This window comes from Drosophila mauritiana, chromosome 2R (assembly GCF_004382145.1).
Source record: "Drosophila mauritiana strain mau12 chromosome 2R, ASM438214v1, whole genome shotgun sequence".
NCBI lineage: Eukaryota > Metazoa > Arthropoda > Insecta > Diptera > Drosophilidae > Drosophila > Drosophila mauritiana.
Genome location: NC_046668.1, coordinates 17,001,326 through 17,018,170, shown reverse-complemented (window position 1 = coordinate 17,018,170; position 16,845 = coordinate 17,001,326). Strand labels below are relative to the sequence as shown.

The 16,845-nt window shown below is 43.0% G+C and overlaps 4 protein-coding genes across 6 annotated transcripts; all 4 read left to right on the top strand.

The window, feature by feature from the left end:
- The first annotated feature begins 1,642 nt into the window (after positions 1-1,642).
- On the top strand, positions 1,643-7,553 carry LOC117137296. Its single transcript, XM_033298668.1, has 2 exons — positions 1,643-2,209; positions 6,723-7,553. Exon 2 carries the CDS (start codon positions 6,750-6,752, stop codon positions 7,266-7,268), a length of 519 nt encoding a protein of 172 aa, XP_033154559.1. The 5' UTR covers positions 1,643-2,209; positions 6,723-6,749; the 3' UTR covers positions 7,269-7,553.
- A 1,886-nt stretch (positions 7,554-9,439) lies between these two features.
- On the top strand, positions 9,440-10,772 carry LOC117136711. Of its 3 annotated transcripts, none has more exons than XM_033297732.1 (3): positions 9,440-9,533; positions 9,585-9,991; positions 10,048-10,771. In XM_033297732.1, the coding sequence occupies exons 1-3, from the start codon at positions 9,505-9,507 to the stop codon at positions 10,152-10,154; spliced, it is 543 nt and encodes a 180-aa protein (XP_033153623.1). In that variant the 5' UTR covers positions 9,440-9,504; the 3' UTR covers positions 10,155-10,771. The 3 variants fall into 3 exon arrangements, with proteins under 3 accessions (XP_033153623.1, XP_033153624.1, XP_033153625.1); XM_033297733.1 differs by having other exon boundaries at positions 9,452-9,533; positions 9,591-9,991; positions 10,048-10,772; XM_033297734.1 differs by having other exon boundaries at positions 9,457-9,533; positions 9,616-9,991.
- Positions 10,773-14,619: 3,847 nt separating this feature from the next.
- On the top strand, positions 14,620-15,331 carry LOC117137262. The gene is made up of 3 exons (XM_033298625.1): positions 14,620-15,034; positions 15,105-15,243; positions 15,299-15,331. Exons 1-2 carry the CDS (start codon positions 14,749-14,751, stop codon positions 15,182-15,184), a joined length of 366 nt encoding a protein of 121 aa, XP_033154516.1. The 5' UTR covers positions 14,620-14,748; the 3' UTR covers positions 15,185-15,243; positions 15,299-15,331.
- LOC117137261 (UBX domain-containing protein 6) lies at positions 15,157-16,812 on the top strand. Its single transcript, XM_033298623.1, has 4 exons — positions 15,157-15,243; positions 15,299-16,309; positions 16,380-16,528; positions 16,586-16,812. Exons 1-4 carry the CDS (start codon positions 15,190-15,192, stop codon positions 16,695-16,697), a joined length of 1,326 nt encoding a protein of 441 aa, XP_033154514.1. The 5' UTR covers positions 15,157-15,189; the 3' UTR covers positions 16,698-16,812.
- The last annotated feature ends 33 nt before the right edge of the window (positions 16,813-16,845 follow it).

The following is a 16,845-nucleotide window of genomic DNA, read 5'->3' as shown; positions in this document are numbered from 1 at the left end:
TTCGCATCGCAATTAGAAATGATTAGAACGACGCCGCAATCAATTAAGAAAAATGGTACCTACTCAATTTATTTGCCCGGCGATCGACAACTGCTGATAAACAAGCCATTAGATGCACTTGAGATCGCAACAGGACACCGCTTCAAAGAGGAGCTGCTGCATCTGCGCTGCAATTCGAGTGCAGCTGATCGATCCTGCATCTACGCACCTTTTTCAGGGCGTACGCGTGCCCGTGGGCGGGGTGATGGTACGGGGAGGGGGCGTGGTCCTGCAACTGCTGATAAAATTTCCAAGTAAAAACTGGCGTAACTCGATCAGCGGCATGATCCCGCCTCACGCGATGGTTAAAAGGATTCCAGCACGCACTTGACAGCTCTGCACACATGGCTGACCTACAGTACAGATAAATACATATATAAATACATATATGTATATAGTATGCCATATGCTATACCATTCCGATTCGAATCCCCAAAAAGGATCTCCAGAGGTATCCAGATATCGCTTGGCATGCGTGCCAACATTGAAATGCTTTTTAGTGCGCGGCAGGAAAAGGATTTCCTGTAATTACTCGTCGATCAATGCTGGCTGAATAATTAGGAACGTTCCACGAAATTAATGAGTCAGTTACTCAAAAGAATAAATGAATGCACAAGTGCATGGGCGTAATGATAAATCTTTAAAATTTGTTAATGAATATGGTGATAAATTAGGTGTCAAGTCAAGGTCTGTCATAGAAAACGTGGAATTACTTAAAGAAAGTACAAAATAAAAAGGTTATATGGATATTTGTATATTTATATTTATAACATATTAATTTAAAATTTTATTTCAAAACATCTTTTAATTAACTACTCCTTAAAATACTTTTTTTCAACTGCGTACAGAAGTGTTAAACCAATAGTACTTCGAAGCAAATATCTAATGGATACTCGATGACAGCTTCCTAAAAAGATTTTTAGAACATTCGAATGCAGGGATTAATCCAACGGATTGCCTTTCTCTGGTTGTATGTGAATCTTTCGTTTCCTTAATACCCCTATAAATAAGAATACAAATACCATAAAGTCTGTTTTCAAATCCCTTAATCCTTGAACAAAAAAGTTCATGCAGCTAAAGTTAACCCACATTTCTGTAGGCCAAGGGAGCATTTGTATTTCCTCCTTTTTGGAAGCCAGAGAACCTTTTTTCATTGACCTTAGCTGTTGACTCAATAAGCAGGAAAGATTGTTCGAAATGCGGGTCTGCACATACACTGAAATAAAAAATTTACTTTTTTTAATATATTAACAAAAAGTAATTCAGTAACTAATTTTATAATTCTTCACACTGATATGGCTTATTTATATAAATTAGTTAAATATTTACATATATCAAAAACTGAATTATTAAATATTAACACTTAATAACATAAATGATAGGTAATGCAAAAAGTAATAACTATTTTTTTTGAAATTTTTTTAAATTTTAAATCTCTTATTAAAACTAATTTCTTTCTGTACGCGATCTACAAATATGTCCACAGCTGTTGGCGAGAGAAACTGCAGAGCTGAGAAGCCGGGCCGAAATTCGAACTCGAATTCGAAGAGAGCGCAGTCAACAAAAACCGCTGCACGAGCACGATCGCAATCAGTTGAGAACGTGGAGCGCGCGCGAGCAGAACGCAGATAGAGATACATTTCTGAGCTTCATTTAGATTTGCAGTGCGCATTACTCACTCATCCGCCAGATACAAAGATACGTTTCGCAGTACGCCTGACGATTGCAACTGGCAAACTGGATTTACCACCCCAAAAAAAAAATAAAAGAAATCATAAAAAATAGAAAACCAAAACAATAGCCACAACTACAACTCGTGTTAAGTGAAAAACGAAGCCAATTGCAGCAGCAACCAAAAACTTTCAAAACCCGAGCCATAGCGAAATAGGAAAAGTAGTTCAGAGCGTGAAAAATACGTTATATGCTGCAAAAGTTGTGAAACGAAACGTATCCGAGAGATACAATCCCATTGGGAGAGCGAGAGCCAAGCAAAGTGCAGTTTCCAGAAGCAGATAGCATTTAAACATATTTATAACCCAACCGAAACCAAACAAATAATAAAGGCTGAAAAATTCGAATACACCCAAAAAACAAATTTTCCAACAAGTCAACCTCGACGACGACGATTCGCAAGACAAACTATTGTTGGATTAACATTTTTTTGATCAAGGTAAGTCGGTTTACATATGCTGTTTTCATTTTTTTTTTTATGGCCATCATTAACACTCAAAAGCATTCCGAAGGTTTATCATAAGTTGACTTGGCTTTTATAGTTGCTATGTAGCTGTCTTGCAGTCCAAAACCGACAAAAGTTGTCTGTCAGTTTTTGATGTGACTCTGGCTAATTGACCTCCAAGCTGGTGTTTTCATAATTAAGCTAAAACGAAGCCGAGCGGTAGTAACAAATTGAAAGTTCGCGTATAGTTTTTGAATACATATTTCAAGATATCTTGAGGTTTGGCTGGCATTTGCCAAGGGAAATAATCTACAGATATAAGGATAAGATACATCTTTTGGGCCACAGATAGTTCCAAAAAGAGAAAGACCACCTTGTGCTGCTCGACTGATCCCTTAATACCATACAATTTCGTTCTGTGCACCAACAAAGCGACACTTAAAATGCCAAGACGACAGCTGCAAACAGAAATGCTGTGGCCAAGTCGATAAAGATGCATTCGGCTGGATGGTTTCGTGGTTTCCCCAGTTATTGACCCGTTTCTCTGTTCGTTCTGTTCTTCTTGCTCATACTGAATGCGCGCGCATGCGCAAAGGATATGGAGTTGTATGGGCGTCGAGGGTTGCAGCAGGAGCAGGAGTGGCATTCCGTTTGCCCCGCGTGTTCTGGGCAATCTTTGCAGCTGCAGGACTGAACGATCTGCACCTGGCCTCGCCCGCTTAATTAATTTCCCAGCTGACTCAGCAGCTCGGCGTCGTTCTTTCTCGGGCGGGCAAATGACAAACCTCTGACTATGCCATTCACTTTGATAAGCACTTACTGGGCCATTGGGCTGGGCAGGGCAGGGGATCCACTTCCTGCTGACCCATGGGCTGAAGCCAGGAGCTGGGGATCGGCTGGCATGGCTCACTTCGCGATGACACGTGCGAGGCGTGAACAGTGAAAACCCTACTTTCTTCGTTCCTATCACATCCATTTTAATTTACTTGCACATTTGACAAGACTCAAAGCGATTCGAAATGCATTTGGCGCCATTTGGCCGCACGGTACTTATATTTTTAAACGCATCAGCGACAACAAGACCGAAAGTCGTCACACATCCGTCCATCACACATTGGGGGCCACAGTGCCGCACACTGCGCGAAAAGGTTGTATGCAAACAAATAGCTCTCAAGGAATATATAATATTTAAAACTGAAAGTACAACAATTTGGATTATATACCTTATTTCAACCCTGCTAGTTAAATAATATTGCTTTATAGTATCTCAATCTGAGTTGCATAGTGACTTTTTCTCTCAGTGTGCGGCGAAATGATGAATGGGGCTGTTGGGGGCAGACAGAGACGGCGCGACAGCGTCACAGTGGCACTGACTGAGACGGCAATAGCAGACGTCAGGCAGACGATGCAGTTGCGCTGCCTTCGCCTCGATGGCGTTACATGATTTGTAGTATCAGCAAACATACGTCACAACAACAAAAACAACAACGGCAAGATGTGGCAGCATGTGCACAAATGCAATCCGGTTCGCTAGACGAGCAAAAAATGTTTATTTTTAACAATATTCCACAGATTATCATCTGTCGTCGTCTGATGCACTCCGATGAATGGGCGAGTTTGTTGCCTTGAAGGCGGCTAGCCAAGAAAATGATACTTACATTTAAGAAAATTAACAAAACAACGCACTGATTATTAGCATGATATAAAAATTTCTCACCATTTACTTAGTCATTTGCCACTGGCCCCTTCACATTAGTCAGAATAGTTATTGTGATTCTTCAATCTCAAAATATTACATAATATGTAAATATATACATTTTTGAAAATTTTGAAAAATTAAGTCGCCCTGTAAAATTCATACAAATTCTGATCCGCGGAGAAGAATCTGTTTCGTTGAGCGGAAACCGCTTGAAAGATGAAAAGGCAAGCCTGGAGAAAGAGGAAATTGTGGGGCATAAACACCCGCCGACAAAAACAGACAAGATACACAGATACACACTCGAAAGACCGAGAATCACATATATTTGGCGGATAGCAAATTACGCACTTAAAGTGCTCGCCAAATGACAGGAAACGCGTCATTTTTACGAACTTCAAATTACGATTTTTTTTAGCGTTTCCTTGTCTTCCGAACACTTAAAGTTCTGCTGCATGTGTGTGAGTGTGTTGGTTTAGTGGCTGCTACTAAGTAGCATGAGAAGACAGACTCTATATATTTTCGTGGATGCAATTAAAACTGGCGCACATTTCCTCATTTATTTGTGCGAGTGTATTGGCGGGCATTTCCTTGAAAAAGGAACATGGGGGTGTGCATCCTGTGCGCAGCGGATATGCGAACGTTGCACCGACGCCTCAACTTCCTGCCATTGACTTTTGTCAACCGAATAGTAACTGAAAACCATTTCCCTTTCCTTTTCCTTTTCCTTTTTCCATTTCCATCCATCCATCCATCCACCGAAAACAAAGCGAAGCGTGAAAAACAACGCGTGCTGAGCACGAGCTACCGATCAACTCGAATGTCAATGCCATATGCTATATGTACATGCTACAGGGTATACTATAGTTGGCTCCCCACCCCGACAACACGAATCAATCACTTCGAAACTCAACTTGGGTGGGTGGAGGTGCATTCGAGTCAACGGAAGCCTCGCAGACAGCTCCGTTCGGCAATTGCTGACTAATCCGCTCTGGTTTTCCACTTTTCCGCTTTTCACACGCTTTTCCCGCCCGTGTGGGAGTGAGAAACCGAAATGAACTTCAAGTGCCTTTATTGGCTTCTAACGTGGGCGGAAGTGAATGCAGTTTGAACCAAATGTCAAGAAGATTGCATACTAATTTGAGTTAATATATCATTTAGTTAGGATCGTATTATAATGGATAAGTGATTTTAGGGCCAATGCTTCATGGGTGGGCTTAGTTTTTCCCACTTTAAATTGAATTTGAAATAATGTGAAATAATTGAATTCACAGAGCATCTTCAATTATTGAGCCCTCCCGCTGGGTGACCCCCCGAAGATAGGCTAGACTTAGGGATTCTTAATGGGTCATTCTCCACCAGGGGGTTCTTCTTCGAGGGCTTTGTTATTTCCACCTAATGGTGTCTGGAGTGTCGCTCTACTAAATGTTTCAAATTGTTTATGCCATCCGCTGTGATTCACCATTTGGTTTTGATTGGCGTGAGCTACATTTATCGTAACTTAAGATTCGATGGATGCATTACCTATATATACAAACTGCTTTGATGAATTTCTAGGGGTGATTGTTCTGAATGTTTGTTTGTAAATAAGTAGGCAAATAAATATGTATTCCCAGAAGAATCAAGTGTGAATATTTTTGAAAACTCATGCATATATATATATACATATATCAGAAATGGCGATAAAGATATACCCTATTTCCTTTTGCCAGCTTGAGTCACAGTTCGTGGGAATTTCTTTGAAGCCGCCAATGGGCTGTGTAATTAAAACCACTGCGACTCCTTACGCATTTCCTTGAACGGAAGCTCCGGGGAGTTCATTCCGGAAAACTATTAAGGTTCCCTTTTGGCGAACTGGGAATCTCGACGCGGCTCTTCCGCCGGCTCTTTCCCGTTCCCATTGCCATTCTTACCCACATTCGCATTGACACCTTTTATGATCCGTCGGCGGATGTATGTATATATGTATATATATTTTTATTTTGTTTAATACCCCCATTTCGGTGGCTCTTTGTTTTGCTCGCCACATTCGCAGCTGCCAATTGGGCTGGTAATTATTTCCGTTCCACTCTGTTTTGACCTCATCACCAGCACCACGTCCTCCTCGGGCCGGATTCCCCTGATCTCTGACCATCTTGCTTGTAATCGCAATCGCAGCTTGGCCTGCGTTTCTATGTCAGCCACATGCCGATACCGCCGGCCCCGCCCCCTTGCTTCCACCCATTCAAATGTGACCGCCGATCGATATGACAGCCACCGCTTCGTAATGATTATTCAGCGCTTCCTTTCGCTCGCCATCCGCCTCGATCCGCTGACGCCGCCCATTCCGGCAGCAAGGTCAGATTTAATAACGAAATATTAATTCGAAAAGGAAGTTGTGCAGTCGGTAGGCGAATAACAGATACCCTTATTCAAAGTATAGCAAAAGTTAGTTCATTCACAGCAAATTTGTCTGTTAAGCTGGATGATTTTTTGAAGTTTTAAATTTCATTATGGATCATATGTATATGTATATCATTAAAATTATAATCGCTTATAATCTTTTTGCCAATATACCCTGCAATCGTGAAAGAGCGAGGGTCATCACACTTGTGATGTGTACAAATCGGCGTATGCGTGTTATTATTTATATTAGTATGCGCTTGTTTTGTTGTTTCTTGCTGTTGTAGCGATTAAAACAATTGCCAGCTTGTGAAAGCATTTCCGTTGTACTAAACCTCACCCCTGCCCCCACTTCCACGCCAATGTGCCGCTTTCCCCCACAAAACGTGAATCACAAGCATTAATCAGCAATTCTTACTCCACTTCCAGAACCCAAACGTTGCGAACGGAAGCGAAATGCAAGTGGAATCGAGCTATCCCAAATACGCCGGACGTGTGCCACCTTTGGATCTCACCCAGGTTAACGGAGGCCAGGATCTGTGGGGCGGCGGTGGTGGCGGCAGTAACGCATCTGCCAGGCGCCATCTGCATCATCCCTATCAAATGCTGGACAAGTGCCGCGGCGGAGTAACCCTGATCAGTGCATCAACCGCCACCTCCTCCGACGACAATAACAATCGACTGATGAGCGCTGATGACGGCACCACCAGTCTGCTGCATCCCTTGGGCTCCGATGGTCTGCCTCTGGATCCGCGCGATTGGACGCGAGCGGATGTCTGGAAGTGGCTCATCAACATGGCCGTATCCGAGGGATTGGAGGTCACCGCCGAACTGCCACAGAAATTCCCCATGAACGGCAAGGCATTGTGCCTGATGAGCCTCGATATGTACCTGTGCCGAGTTCCCGTGGGCGGCAAGATGCTCTACCGCGACTTCCGGGTGCGACTCGCCCGAGCAATGGCCCTGCTATCATAGGGATTACCCATATATCTCACGGATATCCAGTCCTCTCTATGGTTGTACATATGTCTAGGATTCGGTTAGTTCTAGTTCTAGTTATGTTAGCTTATAATGCCTAGTCGTTAGTTCTGCTCGTCTTTTAAGTATTAGCGATAATATTCTGCATTTCAATATTGTCAAAGATTGCTCCAAGTTTTCAATTCATTTTGGAAGAGATTGGATTGGAGTGAATAGAAGAAAAGATTGAGGTTACAATGCTGTCCTATTAGTTAACTAAGTTCGCAAATGATGAAAATATAAAATGAAATTTTATAACTGAACAAGCGTGTGTATTTATTGAAGATACTCGTTGGTAATTCACTAGTTAAATATATTGGTTTCAATATATAATATCATCTCTGTCTTCAGAAAAGCTACTTTTAAAATTGTAATCATACTTCTCAACGAATCCAGAATACCCTTCACCATTAGTGGAACTTTAGGGCTATGAGACTTAATGTTCGGTTTATGTCTTTCACAATTCCCCCAGACAAACTCGCATTGACAAGTGAAATAGACGTTTGCCCAATTAGCACATCATTAAGTCCCAACAAATGCTTCGAGTTGAAATTTTTAGATGGAGCCACACACCACTCACACCCTTAAATATACACACAGGCAAGTGCAGTAAACTCATTGTTATTGTTGGCCAGAAGTTAGTGCCAACATTTGTTTAGGCCCGGACCATACATAGATCACCAGAAAGTGTTTATTTTCCGAAGACTTTTAGGCTGTGTAATTAATGTGGGTGGGGCGATGGGGAAACAGGAGTTACGACGCGGTAAATAGGGAAAAATGCTACTACTTAAGATACTTCACAATAATTAAAAGAAATTTGGTAAATATATAAAAATGACCATTGAAAAGTACATTGATATATGAACATCCTTCAATAGAAGTATCTATAAATATGCATTACATTTTACATTTTGTATAAGATATTAGCATAGTCTAGTTGAATTTCCAAATAATACAGGAAGTTAAAGAAAAGAAGAAAAAAAGCGGCAAATGCAACCCAAATTTCCCATTTAAAATTCAGCTGTTGCAAAAAACGCAACGCAACAATTATGACAATAACAATAACAATAACGGATAACGATAATCAGCATCGGTAGTCAAATAGAACCCGGATAGATACAAAGATACATCCGTGTGTGGGCGAGTGAGTGCGATGACATATACATATGTATAGTATGTATATATATACAGATTCAAAGCGCTCCATCCGCCCGTGCATCCGCTCATTTGATTTGGGTTTTTCTTTTTGTGCCTCCTATGAATGGGCAGATACACAGATGCATAGATACCCAGATACAGCTACAGAATCAGATACATTTGGATGCTCTTCCTGCTGCTGCCATTGCTGCTTTTTTCGCTCCATGTGGCTCATTGTCGCTGGGCTCTGTAAGTTTGCATTTAGTGCAGTTCGGCTGTTGGTTTTTTTCGGGAGCATCCGGGATGTAGTTAAAGGTAAAGGAAGTGAGACAAATGAGCCAGACCCGAGTTCCCTGCCCGCTCGTTACCTTGTAAAGCAGCAAACCCAAACATAAAACGATCAGCAACAGCAAACAGATGTCGCAACCTGACACATGCCACGGCCAGGGGCACAGACCACAGCCTTGTCCGCCAGCTGACGCCGCTGCATCCAGATACTCTAAACAGGAATACGAACTCCAATTACAATTCAGCAGAACCACCAAGACTCATCTTTTCGAGCAGGTCAAGATTTTGTGTAAACAGAACTGCACATTTTTTATAAATAATTCAACCAGATCATTACACACGAAAATTATTAAATAATTATACTCTTCGGTTAAGATTCTCTAAGTAGCTTACTTATTTTAAATGAAAGTTATTTTTTATGTATTTTTCATTCGTTGGTCAAAAATCACAGCGCATTGTTGTTGAATGTTTCTATACATCCGCATGTGCGAATTGTATTGATTAGATAAGAAAGTTTCGACGAAAGACTAATATATGCATATTCATTTCCTTTTTATATTCTTGCATAGATTTTTTGTTGTTGATATTTATTTAATGTTGTGTATAAATCGCTGCTATTTCTAACGATTATTTCATATTTTTTCTCATGAATTATAAAATAAATCAACATGCTGGGATTTTACAGTCAAACCAAAACATTTTTTATAATTTTTTAACCTGTGAAGTACTAGTTTTTAAAGTTTATAAACACAACCAAACAAAATCCACAATGCAGGCCAACAATGGTTTTATTAAGAGGTAAGTTCGGTTAATGTATTTAAAATTTCGAACTGCAGCGACGTTCTGCAGCACCAGTTTCATACCCGTAAAAATCTATCAGTCGGTCAGTTCGCTATATATGACCTGCATATCGAAGTTGCCACGGGACTCCATTCAGCCGGAGTGTGATCAGGGCTTGGTGATCGAACAGGCACTGGTTTCGTCCGTGGATTCGACTCTTCGTCCTTTGGACTACCAGAAAAGGCAGCGAGAGGCGCGTAAGATTCTTCTGAAATCTCAGGAGAATCTCCTGAAACTCATGCACCACAGCCAGATACTTACGGATTCCGAGAGTAACCTCACAGATGACGACGAAGATGCGAAGTGCAGGGAGCCAGTGCGTCTCAAGTCGACTATATTGCTAAACGAATACCGAAAACTGTACGAAGCGCCAAAACAAACTAAACTTGATTATATCGTATCTATTGAGGAAATTGGTTTGTATAAATCCTTACAATTAGGCATTGATTTAAACGAAGTTTTTCAATTCCAGTTCAAAATTTATGGCTTATACTACGGCTCTTGATTGTGGCTTGCAGCGTATATGCTTTGATACATCACGACTATTTTCTATCGAAGATCGGCAAAACGTATCTTTGATTCGAATTGTGGCGGCGAATGCGGTGACCAAAACAAAATCCAGTAAATCGTATAAAGACCGGGAAAAATTGAGGAAATACCGCTTATGTAAAGTAGAATATCCGCTGGCAGGCGAACGGAAGGCGAGGTGCGAAAACAATAAAAAGCGGACGGAAGTGGACAGCGACGGAAACCGAACGAATGCCACATAATAGATGGATATACTGTAATCCCAAAGACCAATAGACCGGCTACCGGGCATTTGGAGTCTTCTGTCCGTTGCCAATTTGTCGAAATGCTTTTTCCGCTTTTCCGGCACGGCGCCGCAATTGAATTTCGTTTCGTAAAGGAAATGACTTAACCAAAAAACCAAATCTCTTTTATTTCATCCATCTTCAAGTGGCTCAGGAAGCTCCATAGGATGGGTTTTCAATTGCACAACAACAACGCAAGAAAAAAGAGCTCCAGAGCAATGTTATATTTTTTAATTAGTTCATTGCCTGCACTGGCGCGATATTTCCCACGAAACTTCATCTGTTCATGGGGTAAACAAATGAAGTGAATCAACAGAAAAAGAAAAAAATGGGGAAAAACAAGCTGAAAATACAGAATTATGAAAAGAGTTTTCGAAGCCACACACAATGCTTTTGGTGGGGTATAACAGCCACTTGTTGTTTTTGCCTCGTTTGTTTGTTCTGGTCCAAGAAAAAAATATGCTAAACATGTTTGTTGGGGGGCATCAGCATCGAAGAATTTACGATATGGGTATCCCTTGTCCCTTATCAAGCTAATGCATACGTTTGAATACATAAAACCCATCATTACGACCCACGCAGGTGAGTGAGTCAGGTGAGAATCGGATGCCATAAAGTATTCCAAGCCCAAATTGGGCGACGTATTGGACACCATTAGGAGTTTTAGACAAAAAAAATAAAAAGCATTCGATTACGATACCCGCGTGGTGGAAAGTCTAGAGATATTTCAGAGCTTCAGGCGGTCCACAGCGGGAAAGTCAATTTCCTAAAAAATGGATAATTAGTAGACTTCGAATTCAGATACTACAGGGAAGAATCAAACTGAATTGCAGGGGGCCAAATTCTTGCCGCTCACATTGGCGACTTCCGGTCGCATTAGATGAATTATTAACATTCTTGGTTTCAGCGAATCCAAGAGCACTTGAAGTTCAGCGGATTGGATTTCAGCGTTTTTTCTTCGTTTGGCTCCTCTTTCTTCTTTTTTTTGGGGCCTTCTCTGGATTCATTCATTCTCACTCCCACGCTCATGGGAGCTGGAAAAGCTGTGTGTGAATGGTTATTTGAGGGAAATGCCCAAAGACAAAAGTCCCAGGGCAGGCGAAGAAACTGTCATTGCCAGCAGAAACCCACACAACAAAGAGATACTTGGTATCTTAAACTGGATGGATGGTTGGGAGAATGTTATGCATAGAGACCAGAAGACCACCAGAAGAAGTTCATGGGAACGAACTTCGTGGCCCATTTAAGTCAAGTGTGAAGAGGTGGACCCAGGGGGATTCGGTTCTCAAGACGGGGCAAACCGCTCTGCGTTGCAGCAAGTGCATTCATCTAATAGATACGAGTGCGAGCCATGAATACGACAATTAATGCCATCCACCATTCATGATTTGCTCCTTCTGCAAACGGCAATCAAGATGAGAACACCCTTTACACATGGAGGAAATAGAAGTAATGGTTGAGCCAAATTGAAATGGCATATATTAAATATTATAAATTAAGATTATATATCATCTTAATGCATAGCTCAAATTGATTTTTTCGTTGAAAAAAACCCTTATATATGAGCAACGAAGATGTTTTTCTCCCGGTGTAGCCCATATACTCCCCGTCTCCTGAACTTCCCATCCAATTGCTTGCTTATGCAAGGCAACGTGACTGTGTGGGCGTGTCATCACTTTCAATTTTGCGGCCAATTTGAGTGACACTTTCTGCCTGTTTGTCACGCCGCTTGCGTAGCCAAAGATTGTGGCACCAAGGGATGGGTAGTGGGGAGTGGCGATTGGCATGAGGCACGGAGCCACCAAGGAGGACCATCATCATCAGGAGGCCTAGAGAAGCAGCGACTTTGTGTCTGCTCGTCGTCTGCGGCGCTTCCGTTTCCTGTGCATAAATTTTAATGAGCGAGCCAGATTCCCCGCCTCCAACTCCACCGACTCGGCTGGCCGCCCAATCAAGACACTATCAACCGGAGATAAGAAAATAAATAATATTTATAAAACGAAAAACCACAGGCAGTGGGAAAGGAAACCCTTGGCTGTGTCCAGTGTCTCTTACCTTGACTTTCGCGCAGCGAGCACAAAGTCACGGCTATGTTGGCCATAAATTGGCACAACCAGTTTTGGGCCACGGGTGAAAACAAAAGAAAAGCCAAGGCATTGGCCAAATGGTTGCTGCTTTTACTGGCTTTCCCAACCGTGAAATTCGTGCAAGAGGCACGCCAGCAGGAGTGCAGCAGGTGCGCCAGACTGATCGACAGGTGGAGTATCTTTCAGATACATTTATAATACAAGTACTGCATATCAGTAGAAAGTCATATTAAGCTGAATTTCGGAAGCATGCTAACTTTTTAATATAAACTCCAACATTTAACTTAAGAACTACAAAATATGACGTATTCGAGCTGTGAATATAATTGGTTATATAGTTATGAAATCTTTGAATCTTTTATTTTGGTAGCCTTATATTTTCCTGTATTCCAGCATACCCCTCCATTGCTGGGAGCCCAGTTTTCTTCTCTCTCCTTCGCAGACTTGGCCACACACAACTCGCCGTCTTCAGCTGGCGATTGGAACTAGTTTTTCAGGTTCGGCGCATGGCGGCTGATAACAACAATTGCAATGCGAATGACGCCGGACGACGGCGCATGCGCGCCACTCTTGCATTCCTTTCGATGGCTCTGGGTGCGCAGAACTCCCTCCCCCCAGCAGTCCCTCCCATCCGGGCATTTGTGGAATTTTAATTGCGCAAAACAAAAAAAAACTGCAATGATGAGGAGTTGGGGGCAGGCAACTGCAATTGCAACTGATGCGATGGTGGCTGGAATGGAATGGGATTGGGAATGGCTGGGAATGACGTTGAATGATGGTTAGTTGCAGCCCGGTTGCAAGTGAGAACATATCGCGTGATGGTGATAGATATAATGGCCATGGGACACAGTGCTCTTGTCTTGCCAGAAGATGGGGCTGCAGACACGCCTTGGACTCGAGTCTCGAATGCCCAGACTGCTGATTGCGATGGCAAACAGAGCCACAGCCAGATACAGATACCGAAACCAACGGACCAGAGCAGAACGAAGCCGATGGAGGAAAATCTTACACGCTGCTCGAATTATAAGTCGTCGACATTTTGCCTAACTAACAGTCGCCACGGAAAAATGAGCCAGCATAAATAAAGCCAAGCAAGGCGGAGCGGAATAGAATAGACATTTGTGTCTGTTGGCTGCTGGCGTAATTGAAGTTGCAGAAAGCCAGAGACCAAGCAGCCACAAAACCTAAAACCTAAGAGAGAAGCAACACACCGAGATGGGGGCCATCTCCGCATCCACGTAGTCAGTGGAGCGCGAGGCATGGCGCATACGGAAGCCATAAGCTGCAAGAGATTTCTCTTCTTTGGCCTCCGCTCGACTTTCGGCTGGCTGTTGAACCCGCAGCGCATCGCTGGAGCGTGATCTCCCCGCCCCCAGATAGGCATCCCCAATCTCCTCCTGCTGCTGCGGCACTCTGCTCCCCACTTGGCCATATCACTTGCGCTAAAAAACACGCTCAAGGATGCCATCGAAAATCAATCGCAAAGTATGCGAAAGGAAGAGAGATGCCCAGGCTCCAATCGCCGGAAATTACAGGAAGCAAAAGCACTTGGCGAAACGATCGAAAATCATTCAATTACGACAGCTGGCCCTGCATATAAAAAAAAATGGGCGTGTGCTCCCCAAAATTTCATTATGTAAGCACACAGTGGAAAAGGAGCGAGGCGTTTCGAAATTATTTTAAAATAATCCAAGGTGGCAAATATTTTGGAATTGAATACACAAATATTTTAACAAAATGGTCTTTACTTTTTAAGTTTCAAATTTTATAATCAATTATTTAAAATTATAAGCTATATAAAAAATGTAGAAAATATTCTTAATAAAAACGCCATAAATAATGTTCAATTCACTTCTTCAGGAACTGAATAAGGTCAATAGCAGGTGCATAAATTAATTACAGGATGCGGGTGCAGAAATCAAGGCAAATCGAATAAGGTCAGAACCCCTCTGGGCAATCCATAAATAATAGCCCCCCCCCTCCCCTCTCATGATTCGAAAATTACAATTTAAATTAAAAGCAGGCGCCAAAACAAAGCATTTGGAAATTAACCAGCACTGAAAAGCAGCGAAATACTTTTATCGATAAGTAAGCTGTTGACGCATTTTCATTTGGTATTTTTAAAATCCTGTAGGTATTTACACACAGACCAGCAACGGGCACACCAGCAGAAAAAAAAAAGTGTTGATGAAATTAGGGTAATGCTGCGAATATAAACAAAGGATTGAGTGGAAAACGTATTACACACATTGGTTGGCACTTCCCCATCAGGCAATGAGTTTCAATTTATACGTGGAATCGTTCAATTCAACGTTGCAGTCGATTGCGCGACAAGTGGAGCAATTTGCTGGCGTTGCACTGACGGCAGCAGTCGATCTGCGCGGAAATCTGGAATCCTTGACCGGTGACTTTCGTTGGGAAAACGGACCCATTGCCTTCACCGATCTGCAGGCGACGCTGCTGAAGGTGCTCATCGTGCTGCTTCTGGGCACCTGCGTACTAGCCGGCTATTCGTGGTCCGTTTACGGCCAAGTCATTACGGAGAAGTTTGTCAGGCCAAGTAGGAATCTGCTTAAAATCAGGATATTACGATAAGTTTGCTTTAACGAAGGCCATGTCTTGCATTTCAGGCACGCTCAAGGAAATCGAGGAGCTTAAATTGTCGGTGGCCAAGTTGAAGCTGCCCAAGGAACACTCGCCGCGCATATAGAAACCATGTCCAAGATTAAGAAGTTCTTTTCGCGGAAGAAGGCGGAGGCTGCCTTTAAGGTGGGTTCTTTCTTTAGCCAAGGTATTGTAGATCCCTTACCAAGTTCGTTTACAGCTCAATTTAAGTGGCAGCGGCATGGGCACTGGCCACAAGCTGAATTCCCCCAAACAGGAGACTCCTTCAAGTAGTTCCCGCCAAAAGTACGAGGCCTATGTGCCACCAAAGCGAAATGAAATAAGTAACGAGGCCAGGGCAGCTGCAAGTGCGGCACTGGCGCGCATTGACAAGAAAACATCCAGGGATTTCAATACCTCGCTGTCGGCGGTGAAGGCACAGGCTAAAAGAGAGCTGGAGGCAGAGCGTCGCCAGAGGGAGGAAGCCATGGGCACGGCATCTACGACCAGCACATCCACATCGGCTTCCGGCGGCGACACTCGCAACCTGGCCTGCGAGGGCGTCTTCTTCCGCTGCCCCCTAATCAGCGAGGAGATTCTACCCAAGAGCGTGTGGAAGGTTCGCATCAAAGAGTTTCTCTATCAGCAGCTGGAGTCAGATCGCGGCCTCACCGCCTGCCTGATCATCCACAATTGCAATGTCAAGGAGAAGGCCGACGAGTGCATTGCCACGCTAATCCGATATCTGGAGAATCTTATCAAGAATCCCGAGGAGGAGAAGTTCTGCAAGATACGAATGTCCAACAAAATCTTCAGCGAGAAGGTGCGCTACGTGGAGGGTGCCCTGGATGTTTTGCAAGCAGCTGGCTTCAGCCAGGTCCAGATTGATGACGAACCCTTCCTTCTGTGGACCAAAGAGCAGACGGAGAAGGATCTCGACTTGCCCACACTAGTGGAAGCTCTCAAGAGCTCGGAAATTATTCCCCTGGAGCTGGATCGCAACATTAAGGTCCTACTTCCGTCGCAGGCACGTCGTGTCGTCCTACCCGACGAGTTCTATCGCCTGTCGCCGGAGGAGATCAAGAAAGAGCAACAGCTGCGAACCGAGGCCATTGCCCAGTCACAGATGCTGCGGACAAAGGCGATGCGGGAGCGCGAGGAGCAGCGCAATTTGCGCATGTATCGATACGCTTTAGTCAGGGTTAAATTTCCCAATGGACTCCTTATACAAGTAAGCCATTCCGCGATGATGACATCTGAAGTAATTTTGTGTAATAAGGTGAATGAATCAACATTTTCAGGGCACTTTCAATGTGTACGAAAAAATAGCCGATGTGTTCGAGTTTGTGCAATCTTGCCTGGCGGACGAAAGCCTGGATTTCAGCTTGGTGTCCAACAGCGAAGGCAAACTGGGCGATGAGGACTTGGAAAAGACACTATATGACTGCAAGTGAGTGATGCAATAATGTGTTTTAGGTGAAGCACTACAGGATCTCCTTCATTTCAGACTCATTCCCAACGCTCTGCTGCTGTTTAGCGCAAATGACGTGCCCGCTCCCTTGCAAACGGATATAAACTACTTAAAGGAAGACCTTCTAATGCTGGTGCAGGCTATGTAGAAGTGCTTTAACCCATATATTCAGCGGTATTTGTCCCTTATATTATAACAGAGCTGTTATTTATTACTTTCAAATCTATTATTCAAAATCAATTATAAACGCACTTTACACAAAAGAAATGCCTTTAAATTAAATTGGTTATTAAGCT

Bases quoted from the DNA above. Each gene is read 5' to 3' on its own strand.
- LOC117137261 (XM_033298623.1), top strand. From the start codon at position 15,190: ATGTCCAAGATTAAGAAGTTCTTTTCGCGGAAGAAGGCGGAGGCTGCC. The intron at 15,244-15,298 runs GTGGGTTCTTTC...GTTCGTTTACAG, and splicing joins AGGCGGAGGCTGCCTTTAAG to CTCAATTTAAGTGGCAGCGG. The intron at 16,310-16,379 runs GTAAGCCATTCC...CAACATTTTCAG, and splicing joins CCAATGGACTCCTTATACAA to GGCACTTTCAATGTGTACGA.
- LOC117136711 (XM_033297732.1), top strand. From the start codon at position 9,505: ATGCAGGCCAACAATGGTTTTATTAAGAG. The intron at 9,534-9,584 runs GTAAGTTCGGTT...GACGTTCTGCAG, and splicing joins AACAATGGTTTTATTAAGAG to CACCAGTTTCATACCCGTAA. The intron at 9,992-10,047 runs GTTTGTATAAAT...TTTCAATTCCAG, and splicing joins CGTATCTATTGAGGAAATTG to TTCAAAATTTATGGCTTATA.
- LOC117137262 (XM_033298625.1), top strand. From the start codon at position 14,749: ATGAGTTTCAATTTATACGTGGAATCGTTCAATTCAACGTTGCAGTCG. The intron at 15,035-15,104 runs GTAGGAATCTGC...CTTGCATTTCAG, and splicing joins GGAGAAGTTTGTCAGGCCAA to GCACGCTCAAGGAAATCGAG.
- LOC117137296 (XM_033298668.1), top strand. From the start codon at position 6,750: ATGCAAGTGGAATCGAGCTATCCCAAATACGCCGGACGTGTGCCACCT.